The following is an 18617-nucleotide window of genomic DNA, read 5'->3' as shown; positions in this document are numbered from 1 at the left end:
AGTCATTTCTCCCTATTCAAATCTTACTTGCCACTCAAGGTCTAGCTTAAGCCGAACCTCCTCCATAAAGTTTTCCTAACGTTACTTTTCATTCAGTGCTGCCCTATTCCTTTTCTCAGTCCCTCCCATCCTGCCATGCTAATACTGCGCTTCAGCCCTGGGTTTGATCTTGTTCTCTGCCTTGGTGTCTGCATCGTACAGTGTACATCAGTGCCTTTGCCTGTGTTGCTCAGCTGGGTACCTTGCAAAAGGCAGGTAGTCAGTAAATAGCAATTGAAGTGACTTGGCAGAGCTCAAGCTGCTTTGCATTGTCACATCTGAGCTTAGATCCGTGCTTAGACCTTTGGAAGACCATTTTAAGTAGTACCTTCACTTAAAAATGTGGTATTACAATGGAGGCAATACTGACCTCCTTTACTTTGGTAAGTGCTGTTTTTCAACATTATTGAGCTCATCTGAGGTGATCTAACAATCGCTTGAGTTCATTATTCATAATATCTTCTGTATCCTTTCTGAGATAAATAAGTACTTGTAAAGTTCAAGTTTTAGATTATCCGGTGCTCTGCAGTCAGTTTAACAGATACTAAGTTCCTACTATGTGCAAGGACTATAACAAGATAGTAATAGAGGCAAAAGTGATGATAATCTATAGAAGCCAGAAAAACCCTTCCTTAGATGACGTGAAAATGATAAATTTTTTTATGGTCCTATAGACATTCTGTTAATTTGTTGATATCAAAGTAATATTTCTAAAAAAGTTAGTACCCTAAATACCATGTTGCTAATGGTAAGCTGCTGCTTGTAAGGAGAGCAACTGGCGTGGGAACCAGTGGGAACCAGTGAGCTTGACCTCCTCCAGTAGAGGTAACTCCTCCTGCTTACCTGGCACTTTGAGGTGTCAGAGTGCTTTCCTGTGTAACTGTCAATACCCCCTTTATAAAATGAGCCTCGGCTCGCTCACGGATATGTAACTAGTATTGTCTGTAACTTATTGAGTGTTACCACGTGCTAGATGTGCTAAGTGCTTTGTGTACTCTTTTTTGTGTGTGTGTGTGGTACACGGGCCTCTCACCGTTGTGGCCTCTCCCGTTGCGGAGCACAGGCTCCGGACGCGCAGGCTCAGCGGCCATGGCTCACGGGCCCAGCCGCTCCGCGGCATGTGGGATCTTCCCGGACCGGGGCACGAACCCGCGTCCCCTGCATCGGCAGGCAGACTCTCAACCACGGCGCCACCAGGGAAGTCCGTGTACTCTGTTTCATTTAGTCCTCAAGCTGTAAGAAGTAGGCGTTCTTACCTCCATGCAGTTCTTTAGAGAGGCTGAAACTTGTCCAGAGTCGTACAAAGTAAGGAAAGGTGCTGGACCTTGAACCTAGACCTGCCAGCCTCAGACTGCTCTAACCGTTTCACTCCCAAGTGTGGTATAACCACATCTAAAGCTTCCTTTCTCGTTCCTACTTCAGTGCTATTAGATAATTTTTTTTAATATAAACTTATTTTATATATTTTATTTTTGGCAGTGTTAGGTCTTCGTTGCTGCACGCGGGCTTTCTCTAGTTGCGACGAGCAGGGCCTACTCTTCGTTGCGGTGCGCAGGCTTCTCATTGCGGTGGCTTCTCTTGCTGTGGAGCACGGGCTGTAGGTGTGTGGGCTTCAGTAGTTGCAGCACGTGGACTCAGTAGTTGTGGCTCGCAGGCTCTAGAGCCCATGCTCAGTAGTCGTGGCACATGGGCTTAGTTGCTCCGCAGCCTGTGGCATCTTCCGGGACCAGGGCTCGAACCCGTGTCCCCTGCATTGGCAGGCGGATTTCTTTTTTTTTTTTTTTTTTTCGGTATGCGGGCCTCTCACTGCCGTGGCCTCTCCCATTGCGGAGCACAGGCTCCGGAGGCACAGGCCCAGTGGCCATGGCTCATGGGCCCAGCCGCTCCGCGGCACGTGGGATCCTCCCGAACCGGGGCACGAACCCGTGTCTCCTGCATCGGCAGGCGGACCCTCAACCACTGCGCCACCAGGGAAGCCCTCTTTTTTTTTTTTCTTTTAACATCTTTATTGGAGTATAATTGCTTTACAATGGTGTGTTAGTTTCTGCTTTGTAACAAAGTGAATCAGCTATACATATACATATATCCCCATATCTCTTCCCTCTTGCGTCTCCCTCCCTCCCACCCTCCCTATCCCACCCCTCTACGTGGTCACAAAGCACCAAGCTGATCTCCCCGTGCTATGTGGCTGCTTCCCACTGGCTGTGTTTTACATTTGGTAGTGTATATATGTCCATTACACTTTCTCACTTCGTCCCAGCTTACCCTTCCCCCTCCCTGTGTCCTCAAGTCCATTCTCTAGTAGGTCTGTGTCTTTATTCCCGTCTTGCCCCTAGGTTCTTCATGACCTTTTTTTTTTTTTTACATTCCATATATATGTGTTAGCATACGGTACTTGTTTTTCTCTTTCTTACTTCACTCTGTATGACAGACTCTAGGTCCATCCACCTCACTACAAATAACTCAATTTCGTTTCTTTTTATGGCTGAGTAATATTCCATTGTATATATGTGCCACATCTTTATCCATTCATCTGTCAATGGACACTTAGGTTGCTTCCATGTCCTGGCTATTGTAAATAGAGCTGCAGTGAACATTGTGGTACATGACTCTTTTTGAATTATGGTTTTCTCAGGGTATATGCCCAGGAGTGGGATTGCTGGGTCATATGGTAATTCTACTTTTAGTTTTCTAAGGACCTTCCATACTGTTCTCCATAGTGGCTGTATCAATTTACATTCCCACCAACAGTGCAACAGGGTTCCCTTTTCTCCACACCCTCTCCAGCATTTGTTTGTAGATTTTTTGATGATGGCCATTCTGACTGGTGTGAGGTGATACCTCATTGTAGTTTTGATTTGCATTTCTCTAATGACTAATGATGTTGAGCATCCTTTCATGTGTTTGTTGGCAATCTGTATATCTTCTTTGGAGAAATGTCTATTTAGGTCTTCTGCCCATGTTTGGATTGGGTTGTTTGTTTTTTTGATATTGAGCTACGTGAGCTGCTTGTAAATTTTGGAGATTAATCCTTTATCATTGCTTCATTTGCAAATATTTTCTCCCATTCTGAGTGTTGTCTTTTTGTCTTGTTTATGGTTTCATTTGCTGTGCAAAAGCTTTTAAGTTTCATTAGGTCCCATTTGTTTATTTTTGCTGTTCTTTCCATTTCTCTAGGAGGTGGGTCAAAAAGGATCTTGCTGTGATTGATGTCATAGAGTGTTCTGCCTATGTTTTCCTCTGAGAGTTTGATAGTGTCTGGCCTTACATTTAGGTCTTTAATCCATTTTGAGTTTATTTTTATGTGTGGTGTCAGGGAGTGTTCTAATTTCATTCTTTTACATGTAGCTGTCCAGTTTTCCCAGCACCACTTATTGAAGAGGCTGTCTTTTCTCCCTTGTATATTCTTGCTTCCTTTATCAAAGATAAGGTGACCATATGTGCATGGGTTTATCTCTGGGCTTTCTGTCCTGTTCCATTGATCTATATTTCTGTTTTTTGTGTCAGTACCATACTGTCTTGATTACTGTAGCTTTGTAGTATAGTCTGAAGTCAGGGAGCCTGCTTCCTCCAGCTCCGTTTTTCTTTCCCAAGATTGCTTTGGCTATTCGGGGTCTTTTGTGTTTCCATACAAATTGTGCAATTTTTTGTTCTAGTTCTGTGAAAAATGCCAGTGGTAGTTTGATAGGGATTGTGTGGAATCTGTAGATTGCTTTGGGTAGTAGAGTCATTTTCACAATGTTGATTCTTCCAATCCAAGAACATGGTATATGTCTCCAACTATTTGTATCATCTTTAATTTCTTTCACCAGTGTCTTATAATTTTCTGCATACAGATCTTTTGTCTCCTTAGGTAGGTTGGCAGGCGAATTCTTAACCACTGCGCCACCAGGGAAGCCCCATTAGATAATTTTTAAGCTGTTACATACTCACGTTAGTCTTACCTGCCTCTTCCCTGTCCTTCCTTTGGTAAAGAAGGCTTCAGGGGTTTTCCTGGCTGTGTCTGGCAAACACTGTTTGCATTGATGTCTATGTTGTCAAGTTTCACTTCTTCCAGCTTCCTTTCTCTAAAGACTGAATTGTGTGTTATATTTTCTGGAAGTCTTGCCTAAAGAATTTAATCAACTCTGGCACTTTCCCTAGCTGTCTCTCGGTTTCCCTCTTTTGAAAGACCTTATTTGGTCAGGCTCCAGAAACACGGATTTTATTCTCAAGTTATACATGTCTTTGCTCATAGGTCATTTCGGTCCATAAACAGTGTTATGCTAAACCACTGTTTATTTTGTCCCCAGTGTGTCACTTCAACTTATGTACTTAGAGTTCTGTTATACTAAAATTTCACCCTCACCGACGATGACAAAGTTATACTTTACATTTTAATCTGTTCACTAAATCGTTCAGTTTTTAAAATTTAAACATCTGTTTTATCCTTTTATGATAAAATTAAGATGTTGCCAGGATAGCTGTTTTGATTTGAACCATAGGAGACTAGGAGTTCAGAGAGGTTAAATACTATCCCCAGCTTTTCTGAATGCAGATTGTTCTCAGTCACCTCACCATCATGAATAAAAATTGTCCTGGATAAAAGAACTATCAAAACTCAAAAGTAAGAAAACAAGCTAATAAAGAAATGGACAAAAGATTTGAACGGATACTTCAAAGACAAAAGGATGGCAAAGAAGCTCATGAAAAGACGTTCAACATTATTAGTCATTAGGAAATAAAAATAAAAACCTCATTGAAATACCATATGCAATCTATTAGAATGGGTAAAATTTTTCAAAAAGAAGAAAATCCTGATAATAAGTGCAGGCAAGGATGTGGAGTGACTGGAACACTCATACATTGCTGGTAGGAATGCAAAATGATATGACTACTCTGGGAAGACAATTTAGCAATTTCTCACGGAGTTAAACATGCATTTACTGTATGTCTCAGCAATCTCATCCCTAGATGAGTCTCACCTAAGAGAAGTGAAAACTTATAGACACACACACACAAAACCTGTATGCAGATGCTTATAGGAGTTTTATTCGTGATTGCTCAATGTTGCGTAACTGGTGAGTGCAGTGGCCTACCACTTGGTGATGGAAAGAAATAAACTTGATACATTCTACAACATGGATGAATCTCAAATGCACCATGCTAAGTGAAAAGCCAGACTCAAAACGCTACATGCTGTGTGGTCCCATTATGTGACATTATGGAAAAGGCAGAACTATAGGGACGGAGGACTGATGGGTCAGTGGGTGTCAAGACTTAAGCCTGGGGGTAGGGTTTCATCACATTCTCTGGGGGGTGGGAGAGAGTGGATTGTTCTGTATTTTGATTGTTGTGATCGTTCCATGACCATGCATGTTGTCAAAACACACCTCTATCCACCAAAAAGAGTGAACTCTAGAAATTTAAAATAAATTTAGAAAAAAAAATAGCCTGGTTAGATACACATCTAACTCATGGTAGTTACTGCCTCTGAGGAGGAAGGAGGGAAATGGGACCAAGGTGGAAGTCAAAGGGTATTTTAGCCTCATCATTTATGTTGTCTTAACTTTAAAAAGTAAATAAGTGACAATGTGTTTTTTACTTTATATGGTAAGATTATCAGTGTTTGCTTTATTATTGTACATCTTCGTATTTTTTGATTGGTCAAAGTATAAAGAAGGCGAAATATATCCTAAAAGAAAACTTTTTTAATATAAATGTATTTATTGGCTGCATTGCGTCTTCGTTATTGCGCATGGGCTTTCTCTAGTTGTGGCGAGCATGGGCTACTCTTTGTTGTGGTGCACGTGCTTCTCATTGTGGTGTCTTGTTGCGGAGTATGGGCTCTAGGCACATGGGCTTCAGTAGTTGTGGCTCGTGGGCTCTAGAGCGCAGGCTCAGTAGTTGCGGTTTATAGGCTTAGTTGCTCCGCGGCATGTGGGATCTTCCCTGACCAGGGATGGAACCCTTGTCACCTGCATTGGCAGGTGGATTCTTAACCACTGCGCCACCAGGGAAGTCCCCTAAAAGAAAATTTTGAAAAGGCAGCAAAGTAGAAGGGGAAAAAAAAGTCATCAGTTGTTTTAAAATACTTGGGTACATTTTCTTCTTTTTCTCTACTTGTTTGGTTTTCAATAGTGGAAGATGTACTCTAAGAACAATATAGCCTGTAGCTTTACTTTTACTTAGAGTACCCTAAATATGTTTTCCTTCCTCTTAAATTATCTTTGTAAACATTTGCAGTGATACAATGTCACTGTTAAGACCTGTGTTTATCTCCACAACTGCTTTCATTTTAGGGATGTAGACATTTCTGTCATATTAAACTGATACGTTTCACCTCACTATCCTGGGAGTAAGGGAATGTTTGCATGAATCCTGAGAATTATGATGGCTCTGAGCCATTGGGATTTGATTAACAGAAAATCCTGTCTTTCTCAGGTTTCCCTCCACAAATATTTCCACATTAATGTTCGAGAAACCTGGCGGTCTGTGTCACTGCTGGTCACTTGATCCTGCTGGAGGCCATCAGGATGTGCCGTCTCTTTGTATAATGTGCTGTCAAGGACAGCCCAGAGGAGAATTACCTAGGTTCAGCGTGTTAGTTCCTTTGTAGATTTCTCAGACTCCTTAGATTCACTCATACCATCATTTTCTCAAAGGCACCAGATGATGAGCCCCTCTAATCCAGCACTCTCCTCTGACCACCCCCTTTATACCCTTATAACCCCTTCAGTTTCCTTAGCTGTAAAGTGGAGATAATGACATGGCTTTCATGAATGTGGAATGCTTAGTAGAGTGCCTTGCATTTGATAGATTTATTCTTTCTCCTTGAAGTTCATCTTTGACTAAAATGAAACCCTCTGAACTCTATTTCTGAGCTTCTCCAAGTAGAGTCTATTTCAGGTCACTGAAATTTAATTACAGGGACTCATGTACCATCTTTCTTCAGGTTTACCTAGCACCATGTGTCTCTCCTTTGTTGCACTAGTGGTAACTGCAACTTTGTTTTTATTTGTGTGATGATTATGGGACACTCATTGAAGTGCTGTGAAGGCATGACTTATCTGCAATATTCTCAACACTTAGCACAGCACCTGGCACCTAGTAGGCCCTCAGATATTCTCAGAATGAAGGAAGAAATGAGTGTTTAAACTTTGTAGTTTTAATCTTTCATAAATAAACATCTCATTTCTCAAATTTTTACCATAGCGCTTTGCACATAGTAGGTCTGGTTATTTTTTCCTCTTCATGGCTCTTCAGAATTGATTTAGGTCTATTATATCTCAATAAAAGCTGGGGGAGGATTGATTTAGTTGTTTTCATTATAAAGGTAATAAAACTATATTCTAGAATATGGGGTTGGCTGAGGAAATAATGACACATTTTACATAAATGTCATCACACTATGCATATAATTTGATAGCTCTTTCCCCCTTTTATTTCATTTTCCTCAGTAAGTTTTCCCTATTTTTAATGGTGTTGCCATTCTTCAATGTAGTTTGTGGAGAAGAGTTTGCTTTCATGTCAGGCAACCAAAGAAACTGAAAAAGAGGTTGCTCAGATGGGTGAAAATCATAAACCTAAACCCCTTTGCTTGTGGATTTGACTGAGAACAGCTGTCTAGGAGTGCAGCCAAAAACAAAAACAGAAAAGCCTATTTGCACCCTTCTCCCTGCTGTTTATTTTAAATGTTAGGGCCATAGTGCTGGTCTGTGGGCACAAGTATGTGTTCCTTATTGGCCTGGGCCGCCAGGTGAGTTTTCAGTAAGTGGTAGGACTGAGGAGTCCTGGGCTTGGAGGCAGTGAGTTTAGTCAATGAGAAGCAAACTGAATAGGGGAATCAGTGCCTGCTGCGGGGTCTGCCTAGTCCCCCGATGGGCATGATGCCTGATCTGACACCCAGGCTAGATATTTGTATGATGGGAGTTGGGAAGGGAGAACTCTTAGGCTTTATTCAAAGTTCATCTCAGACGTTAACCCCTCCTGGGGTTAATGAAGATTTACCTGATTCTTTTCAGATCAGCTAGTCACCTTCCACTTGCTCTTTTACTGGTATAACCAATAATAAAACTACATGTCCTACATCAACCACAATAAAGAAAACAAATCAGTCTACATGTCCTGTGCTTTCCCAGTAGCCCAGTAGCATTTTGAGGGTAGAGACAGTGTTTTTAACTCATCTTTATAAATAGTAACTGCTGCTATTTGCAGAGTGCTTGCTATGTGCTAGGCACTGAACACTTTTCCACTTAATCCACACTCCTATGACATAGGTACTTCTTAAAAATGCCAGTTTCAAAGATGAGCAATTAAAGGCTCAGAGATATCTCATATCTGAAGCTAAACCTGGAATGAGAACCCAGGTGGGTGTGAATTTCAGAGGGCACACAGACTGAATTGTGAAAGTTTATTCTCTCTTCAGTTTCCTAAAGGAAATCTTTCTGATTATGTCCAGGGGGAAGGAAGTTGGTTTGACAACTAACACTCGGTATCTAACATTTAACACTTGGCTGACTTTTGAACCAACAGAACGCACGCAGGCTCAGAGCCTTTACAGAGAACGAAGTTTAGTAACTGTTGTTTTGTTTTCTTTAAATTCGTTCCACTGTATTCTTCTATGGCAAATGATAAAGAATTTCCATTGATGGTAGTGATATAAAATTTCTTCTCAAATGTGTTTAATTGCTTGCGTATGCATAGAATAATTTTGAAAGGAAGGACAAAAAAACATGTTACCTGTTGCCTCCAGGGACTCTCTCCAGGTGGCTGGGGGGACTGGGAAAATTTCACTTTATCCTACTTTTCTGTACAAAACTCAAATTTTGTGACCCAAAATGGAGACAAAACAAACTTGATCAATGAGAAAATTAGTAAATAAATAATAGTGCAGAAGGTAGGGAGAATATGGCAAAAACCATGAAGGTCTTAAGACAATGAATGAAACTAAAGAAACGCTGTGTAAGAAACGTACGAGAGGTACGAGAATCCAATTTACAGGGGAAATCCTGGCACAGGACGGCTTAACGCCACCGCCCGCTTCCGTGAAAGCGGGACCCTCAATCCTCAGGGGATCCATCTGCGCATGCGCACGGCCTCAAGCCGGCCATCTTCCAGGCTGTATTCCATCCCCCACCGAGAGCGCGCGAAAACTGCACGCACACCTGCCGGGGACGCGCACGCACGCCGCGCCCCGCCCCGCCCCGCCCCGCGCGGCCAACGAATCCCAAGGCGGCTAGGCCCGGGTAGTTCTGGCTCCGGGAGGTAATGCTCGGGAGGGCGGGGAACGCGGAAGAGGCAGAGACCGGCGCGGAGGAGGCGGACGTGGAGGAGGCGGACGCGGAGGAGGCGGACGCGGAGCAGTGCGGTTCGGTATAGTCCCACACGGAGGAGCTCGGCTGCCAGCAGGAGATGGAGGCTGGGCGGCCGCGGCCGATGCTGCGCTCAGTGAATACTCGCGAGCCGTCCCAGGTCATCTTCTGCAACCGCAGCCCGCGCGTGGTGCTGCCCGTGTGGCTCAACTTCGACGGCGAGCCGCAGCCCTACCCGACGCTGCCCCCCGGCACGGGCCGCCGCATCCATAGCTACCGAGGTAGGCGGGCCGCGGTCGCCCAGTCGCGCCCGGCCGCGCCGCCCCCTTGTCCTGGCCTCAACGAGCCCGGTGCTGAGCTGTGCCCAGCGCGCTGCCCAGCGCTCTAGGCCTGATAGCAACGATAACGGTGGCTCGAGCTCACCGAATTCCCGCCCCATCCGGGGAGGCAGGTGCTGTTGTCATTATTATTCCCATTTTACACTCGAGAAACTGACGCCCCAGAGAGGTTGTGACAGATCCAAGTAGACGCAGCTAGTGACAGAGCATTCTTCTTTTAAGAGTGCATAATTTGCATTTGATGATCGACCCCACGTGTATTCCATCCCTCACGCCCATTTGTTCAGTCCGTGAATGGGAGAATCCCACATTCTCCGATGTGCCCAGTGGGCCACGTCCGCGTAGGGTCCCTGCCTTCATGGAGATCGCGGTCAAGTGGGGGAGACGAGACAAATGCATAAGTAGTTAAGAACAAGCCAGTGTCATAATTGCTGCCATAGGAACGGAGCACAGCAGGGCACCTGCTCAGTGAAAGGGAGGGGTGTGTGCTTTGAGTTGGAACTTCGCAGAGAAGAAAGGGAATCCTGCATGATGAATGGGATCTTACTAACCCAAGACCGGAGTGGAGAGTTGTAGGCAGAGTGAACAGCATGGGCTAACACCTGGAGACTGGGAAAGGGGAGACGGTATGGAATGGTGGGAGAGGAAGTCTGAAAGGTGATCTTACCCTTAGGGAAATGGGGGCCATTGAAAATGTTTAAGCAGGGAAATGACATTGCCTGATTTAATACTGAAAAGCTTACCCAGGTTGCAAAGTGGTTTGGAGGGGGAAGAGTACTGGTAGCAGTTAGGAAACTGTTGTAATAACCCAGGTTGGGGCTGTCTAGGCCTTACTGCATAAAGTGGCAGTAATCTTCCCTTGGTTTTCAAGAAGAGAAGTTAATGCTTGCTAAATTTTCACTCTCTTCCTCGGAGGATCCTAATGGATCTTTTTTCCTTGAGGGTCGCATACTCAATAATGCTCTTCAAACTTTTACACCGAAGTTCTGCTAATATTAAATGAGGAACAACGCAGTTCTTCCAGGCATTAACATTTCTGTAGTCTCCTATTTTATCTAGGAAATTGTGTGAATTTTGTATTCTTCTCCAAAATTTATCTGTGCCTGATTTAATATAAACATTTAAAAAAAATTACCACGTGAATGCACTTAACGTTATCGATACTAAACTGTACACTTAAAAATGGTTAATAGTCAATTTTATGTTATGTATATGTTACTACAAGAAAAAAAAAATTACTTCCTACTTTACATTTCTTAAATTTTCCCACCAAATCTTCAAGTAAATTTATGCCCCAGGAACACATGCTGTTTTTTATTCTGAGGCAGCCTCCTCCCTCCTTAAACAGAATCTTAGCCCTAGAATTTTGTCTCCTTCCAAGTGCCCCTCTCTCTCTCTCTCTCTCTCTCTTTTTTTTTTTTTTTTTGCATAAGATGTGTTTATTTCTTAAATTCAGGTATAATTTACATAGAGTAAAATACAAATGTCTTAGGGTTTGATGGGTTTTGACAACACCTAGATCAAGTTACAGATTAGAATATTTTCATCACCCCAGAAAATTCTCTCCTACCCCTTTCACTCTTCTGATTTTTCACACCATTGACTAATTTTATCTCTTTCTACAGAAAGTACCCTTTTCTGTCTGGCTTTTTTCTTTCAACGTGATGTTTTTGTATCTTCTTGCTTTTGAGAAGCACAGTTCTGAGGAGCTGGTGACCTTTTCTCTCCTTTTAGTTTGCAGCCTTTGGTGTGATTTGCAGTTCCCGTACTTTGCTTTTGCACCAAGACAGCAGAAAGGGCCTGGGTTTTGGAGCCTCGCTGGAATACTTGCCCTTCTCCTTACTGTCCCTGTTGCCTTGAGCAAGTCACTTGGCATTTTCAGACCTTTTTTTCTCATCTTTACCTGGATCTTTTGTGAGAACTAAATAAAATAACATTATTGGAATGGCTTTGTATGGTATTTAAGCAGAATGAGAGGCAGATATTTTCAGTGTCAGAGTGAGGAGATGAAGGAAATAGGTGTGTGGCTCCTTAACCTTTGCTTGTCTGAACAGGTCATCTTTGGCTCTTCCGAGATGCTGGGACATCTGATGGGCTCCTAGTTAACCAGACTGAGCTGTTTGTGCCGTCTCTCAATGTTGATGGACAGCCTATTTTTGCAAACATCACACTGCCAGGTACTGATGTTCCATCTTACTTTTTAAAAAGATAGGCTGTTGTATCCTAAGTAGAGGATAGGCCACTTGAAGGAGCCCAGTCATTAGTGATTTTTGCCTGATGCTGAGCAAGGTATCCAACCTTTCTGTGTCCTATTCTCCACCATGAATAAAGTGGAAGTAATTTACTTGTATGCTGTATGTTGGACAAAGATGTCGTGGTATCTCAGAAGCTCTTTGGGCTGGTCAAGGGTGGGCTAAATTAAAATACTTGATTGTAGAATTATGAATGCGTTTTGTTTCGCTCGCCGTGGAGCAGAATTACACCCTGGAGTCTCAGGAGAAAAAAAGGTGTAGAGAATGAGATATCATGGCTTATTTATTGACTTCTAGTGTTGTATCTTTCAGTGTAATTTAACCCAGTCAAGGTCACTGTGTCAATCAGGGGTTGTAAGAAGAATCACCACATTGAACATTAGCTTCACAGCTTACCACTTGTTTAAAACTCAAGTGATTTTATTAGGTTGAACCCTTAGAAACTGATGATCTGTTGGGTTAAAAAAACCCAAATACCTGCAGCTTCAAACGAGTATGTGTATGTAGGGTTCAAACTAGGATGTGTATTTAGATCCTGCTTTAAGGCAGTGGGTATACAGAAGTGAGCACTGGTAAGTTAAATGTAGGAAATTTTGCCTTAAAGGAGACCTTTAAAGAGTAAGTTCCCCGGTAAGTTTAAAATAGGATTTGAGTTCCCCCGAAATCCAGTTACACACTTCTTTGGTTATCTATTGCTGTGTGACAGCTACCCCCAACCTAACAACAACCATTTTATTTGTTTATAATTCTGCAGCCGGGGCAGAGCTCAGCTCGGTGGTTATTCTGCTCACTGGTGATCACTGCCTTCTGCTGGCGGGTTGGCTGGGGCCTGGGCCTCTCTCTCGGGTCATCTCAGGGCCTGGCGCTCTTTGTATGGTCTCTCCTGCTGGGTAGCTCAGGGCTCCTGAGAGTGTAAAAGCGAACGTTGCCAGGGCTTCTTAAGGCTGAGACCCAGAATCGCCACAGCGTCACTGTGCCCACATTCAGTTAGTTAAAGCACATCCCAGGCCCAGCCCACTCTCGAGGAAAGTTCCTACACAGGGTCATGAATACTGTGAGATGTCTGTTGCGGCCATCACATTACACTCTGCCACAACCCATGTACTCACTTTTTTTGTCCAAAGCGAGGTCCAGCTGTTACAAATGTAGTTGCTACGGTTGGCAAAGCCTCTCACTCAGCCCTTGTCCTCCGGCCTGAGTCTGCTGTTGAGAGTCGGTTTTCTGCCCTTACAGTGTACACCCTGAAAGAGCGCTGCCTCCAGGTTGTGCGAAGCCTAGTCAAGCCTGAGGATTACAGGAGACTGGACATCGCGAGATCCCTCTACGAAGATTTGGAGGACCACCCAAATGTGTGGAAGGACCTGGAGCGGTTGACCCAGGAGCATATTGAAAATCAGCGGATGGCAGAGGAGACTGACGATTTTAATTGAAATTTACACTCCTGGGTCTCGGCTTTTGACAGTCCTGACAAGTCTTGATCTAGACCTAGGACTGGTCACTTTTTCTCGGCTTCAAAGTGTCTCATTCTTGGAGTCAAAAAGCTCCATTGCTTAAAAGAAAGTTAACTGACCTCACTACTGGGCGCTGTGATGTTTAAGGGCAAATATCACAAAATGTAATTTAATGCCTGTCCCTTCTAGAAGTATTTATGAAGGTAAAGTAGTTGCATTTTTGCCTCCTAGTGCATCAGGAAAGTTTCTGTGTAAGGACTTTTGTGTAAGTAATTGAGTGAGAATTGTAGCTTATTCTTGAGTTGTAGGAAAGCAGTGACATCTGCTTTTCATTCCTGTATTGTGGTTGGTGATGTCCCCGCGTCCCGCACTGAGAGACCAAGATGTCATTGGGGCAGGGGCATAGCGGTCTGCTCTTTGAGACTCCAGTGCCTCGCACGTTATGAGCCTTCCCTCAGTGTTTATTGAATGAACAAACCAGTGGCTACTTTGGTAGAAAGTGTTAGAGGTTTTCACCCTTTTTTTGAGGGCGGGTGGTAATGGGGACCTTAAAGTATATACAGTAAACAAATGTTTTAAAGGGCATCAATTTTATAGAAAGCAGTTTTTATAATTTTCTAAGTTGTGGCTTTTCTCTGCCCACTGTTGTCGCAGAGCTGTTTTATTTCTGTTTCTAAGCCAGGATTAGCTTTCTACAGTTCTTATTGATGATAGCTTTTTTGAAACTTGCTATGTGCACAGAAGATAGGAGATACTTGTTTAATCATAGTATTAAAGAGCTACTCCTAAAAAAAAAAAAAAAGGGGGGGCTTCCCTGGTGGCATAGTGGTTGAGAGTCCTCCTGCCGATGCAGGGGACACGGGTTCGTGCCCCGGTCCGGGAGGATCCCACATGCCGCGGAGCAGCTGGGCCCGTGAGCCGTGGCCGCTGAGCCTGCGCGTCCGGAGCCTGTGCTCCACAACGGGGAGAGGCCACAACAGTGAGAGGCCCGTGTACCGCAAAAAAAAAAAAAAAAAAAAAAAGAGCTACTCCTGTACTATAAATAGGTTTTTGCCAAATGTGGGTACTTCTGTTCCTTTTTGTAAATCCATGACATTTTTGTTCGATTCAGCAATTTTTCATCAGTAGGGATCTGGTGACACTTTGCACCTGCCTGGAGGAGAGGACAAAGCCCTCCAGCCTCTTGGAAGTTACTGCTAACACACTGTGGATTCAGCGGGTAGCCTGGAATGTTTTCTAGTTTTATACATGTACAGATCCTTTCCGATAGACTGGACTTAAATTCATTAAATTCAATACTTCTATCAGGCCTCCTTTTTTGGTAGCTAATTGTTAAAAAAACCAAAAAACTAAAAACAAAACTCTCCAGTAGAGAAAGTGTTGGAAGAGACAGAAAAGTAAAGGAAGAGAAAAGATCCAATTAGGTACACTACTTAAATACAACCACTAACTTAACATTTTGAACTTTTAGCCTTTTTTTGGCTTGGTTTTACGTAGTAGTTGAGATCATACTGAATATAAAGTTTTGTATTCTACGTTCTCATTTAACTTTATAACTTAAATATTTTTCCATGGTATTATAAGCTCTTCATAGACATGAGTGCAGCCTTCCTTTTATAAATAACGTTGGGCTATTTCTTGGCATCTTTATTAGTCCCTTTGAGCACAGTTCCTATGCTCTGATATCAGAGTGAAGCGAATGAATCGAACGCCGTACAGTTTTCCCACCTAATCTTATTCTCCTCTTTCAACATTCAGCAAGTAAAATGGGCTTTTTTTTTTTTCTTTAGCCTGTTGTGGTACTCATTCAGTGACACACCTGTAATTTTTTATCTAATTTTTTTGTCGAATTGTTGGGTAGGGAAGAAGAAATGCTGGTACAGAGGCAGCCATATGATTTCGAAAGTGGGATAGGATGGGAGATTTAAGGAAGCCTGCTGGTGCTCAATTAGTTCAGTGTTGGTTTTATTATTTTTTAAACCTGTCTTTGTGTCAAAATGAGATTTCATGTTCCTGTCAAAACTTGCAATTTGAGTACTGTGTTTTTTGTGTTGTCCAAGGAAGATTGAAAACCTATAGCATGTATGTACTCATTTGAAATCTTAAGAATGTATTAAATGTATTAATTTTAAGAAACTGTGATCTTATCTATTTTTGACTTAAAAAAAAAGCTTTTTTGGATACATTAAATGGTGCTAAGTAAAAGAAATAGGTAAGGTGTGGTGGTGTCATTTGCCAGGCTCTTCTTTCTTGGAGAGGTGTGAAGGCCATGTTTGCTTAAAGGCTTAAGGGGGGCGGGGCGGCGGGGCAGGTGGATGGACAAAGGCAAGAAACCTGCTTTCATTCTCAGTCCCTTCTCTTTCCAGCACTGGATTTTGTTTAAAACTTTGTTTCTTTTAGCTTTATTTTTCTCGTAAAAATGAAATATCACTGTAAAAAATTTAAGCTCTACAGAAAAGTATTAAGAAAAAAAGCATTCACAGTTGGAACACAGATGGTTTGTTTTTGTTTTTTTTTCATGAAAATAGAACCAACCGTAACAGACGCCTCATACAGGTGGCAACTAAGTATATGAAAAGATGCTCCACATTATATATCATCAGGGAACTGCAAATTAAAACAACAGTGAGATACTACTACACACCTAGTAGAATGGCCAAAAAAAAAAAAAGAATGGCCAAAATCCAGAACACTGACAATACTAAATGCCGGTGAGGATGTGGAGCAACGGGAACTCTCATTCATTGCTAATGGGAATGCAAAATGGTACAGCCACTTTGGAAGACAGTTTGGTGGTTTCTTACAAAACATATTCTTATCGTACCATCCAGTAATTGTGCTCCTTAGTATTTACTCAAAGGAGTTGAAAACATGTCCAAAAACTTGCACATGGATGTTTACAGCAGCTTTGTTCATAATTGCCAAATCTTGGAAGCAACCAAGATGTCCTTCAGTAGGTGAATGAACACATAAACTGTGATATAATGGAATAACTCTAATACAATGGAATATTACTCAGCATTAAGATGAAGTGAGCTGTTAACCGTGAAAAGACACGGAGGAAATTTAAATGCATATTAGTAAGTGAAAGTAGACAGCCTGCCAATGCAGGGGACACGGGTTCGATCCTTGGTCCAGGAAGATCCCAATGCCGCGGAGCAGCTAAGTCCATGCACCACAACTACTGAGCCTGCACTCTAGAGCCCACGAGCCGCAACTCCTGAGTCCACGTGCTACAGTTACTGAAGCCCGTGTACCTAGAGCCCCTGCTCCACAATGAAGAGAAGCCACCGCAATGAGAAGCCCATGCACCGCAACAAAGAGTAGCCCCTGCTCACCGCAACTAGAGAAAGCCCGCGCACAGCAACGAAGACCCAACGTAGCCAAAAATAAATAAATAAAAATAAAAAAAAAATACTGTCATCTTTGTTAAAAATAAATGATAAGTTAAAAGGGCTAAGGGTGGGCTTCCCTGGTGGCGCAGTGGTTGAGAGTCCGCCTGCTGATGCAGGGGACGTGGGTTCGTGCCCCGGTCCGGGAAAATCCCACATGCCGAGGAGCGGCTGGGACCGTGGGCCATGGCCGCTGAGCCTGCGCGTCCGGATCCTATGCTCCGCAAGAGGAGAGGCCACAACAGTGAGAGGCCCGCGTACCACACACACACAAAAATAATAATAAGGGGTAGGGGGAGGGGGGGGATGAATAGGTGGAGCACAGAATTTTTTAGAGCAGTGAATCTATTCTGTCTGATGTTATAATAGTGGATATATATCATTATAAATTCGTCCAAACCCACAGAATGTACAACACCAAAAGTGAACCCTAAGGTAAACGGTAGACTTGGGGTGATAATGATGTAGCAGTGTAGGTCCATCAATTGGAACAAAGGTACCACCCTGGCAGGGGCAGGTGTTAATAATGGAAAGGAGACTTTGTTGGGGGGGGGGTGGGGACGGGGGCAGGACGTATATAGGAAATCCTGTACCTTCCTCTCAATTATGCTGTGAACATAAAACTGCTCTAAAAAGTAGTCTATTAAAAAACAAGTGGTTAATATCTCACCAGGACTTTTATTGAGAATGTGATAAAAACAACAACAACAGGGTACTCAGCTCACTAAGGCCGTGAAATAGATACCAGTGTTTTGCATTCTTGAAATAGGAACACCAGTGAACTTTTCAGATACTTTCATGCTAGGTTTCTGTATCCCGTTCTTGGCACCTCAGCCCTACTCTATGCTAGTCACTGAGCTGCCTGATACCCTTTCACCGTTTCCCCATTCTGTCAGCACACCTAAGCTCCCTGCCCCAACAGAACATTTTCCTGGGGACTTTCCCCCATCACCACACATACCCAGTAATCCATTGGCAGATCACAGAAGAATGAAATATACTTGTGGTGATAACCGAAAGGGGCAATAATACTGGATAGGTAAATGAGAGAGAAACCCACAAAACTAGTTTCAGAGTTTGGAACGTGAAACCTCAGGAGAGTACGAGTTGGCTTAACTTACACTAGATAGCAATAGGCTCTCTCCGTATTCAGGTTGAAAACACAGAAGATTGTTTTGTTCCAGTTGGGAGAAGTTGAGTTCTTGAGGACTGGGCTGGCCCTGCAAATCCTTCTGAAAAACCCAGAGGAAATCATAGCGAACCATTTTATCCTCAGAAAAATTGAAGGAGAGTTAATTGGGCAAAGGATAGCCTAGCAGCAGTTTGCTAGGGAGGACATGAGATGACATTCTTCACCTGGAGGAGGGTGATCAGATACCCCGGTCCAATGCGGGAATATTGAGAACTCATGCTGCAGTTATCCAGTGCTCAGAAGCATCAGGTGGGAACTAAAGGGGAGGGTTATTCTAGCAGTTCTGGATTACCCTGTCCTGGAGCAACTGCAGAGAGTGGGGGGAATTTGGAGGGGGGTCTGGTGTGTCCTCGGGGTAGCAGTTTTCCAACTATTGGTTTATGGTTTTCCTTGATAGACTTTAGGACTTCCCTACCCTTCCTGTAGATGAGAAAGCAGACCCCTCTGGAACAGACCCCAATACTGGAAATAAATGTGCATTAATAGGAAGTTGGCCAAATAAAGTATGGTGCTCCTAAATAAACTATTTATTTATTTATTTATTTATTTTTTGTGGTACGTGGGCCTCTCACTGTTGTGGCCTCTCCCGTTGCGGAGCACGGGCTCCGGACGTGCAGGCCCAGCGGTCATGGCTCACGGGCCTAGCCGCTCCGCGGCACG

At 43.2% G+C, this 18617-nt stretch overlaps 1 protein-coding gene across 1 annotated transcript; it reads left to right on the top strand.

Moving 5' to 3' along the window:
* The first annotated feature begins 9288 nt into the window (after positions 1-9288).
* On the top strand, positions 9289-15584 carry VHL (von Hippel-Lindau tumor suppressor). The gene is given in 3 exon segments (XM_060163864.1): positions 9289-9613; positions 11725-11847; positions 13156-15584. Coding segments are annotated over 3 exon segments (645 nt in total). The 3' UTR covers positions 13353-15584.
* The last annotated feature ends 3033 nt before the right edge of the window (positions 15585-18617 follow it).

Source organism: Lagenorhynchus albirostris, chromosome 10, assembly GCF_949774975.1.
Source record: "Lagenorhynchus albirostris chromosome 10, mLagAlb1.1, whole genome shotgun sequence".
Lineage (NCBI taxonomy): Eukaryota > Metazoa > Chordata > Mammalia > Artiodactyla > Delphinidae > Lagenorhynchus > Lagenorhynchus albirostris.
The sequence above is the reverse complement of the archived record's forward strand: the minus strand, read 5'-3'. Positions and strand labels throughout refer to the sequence as shown.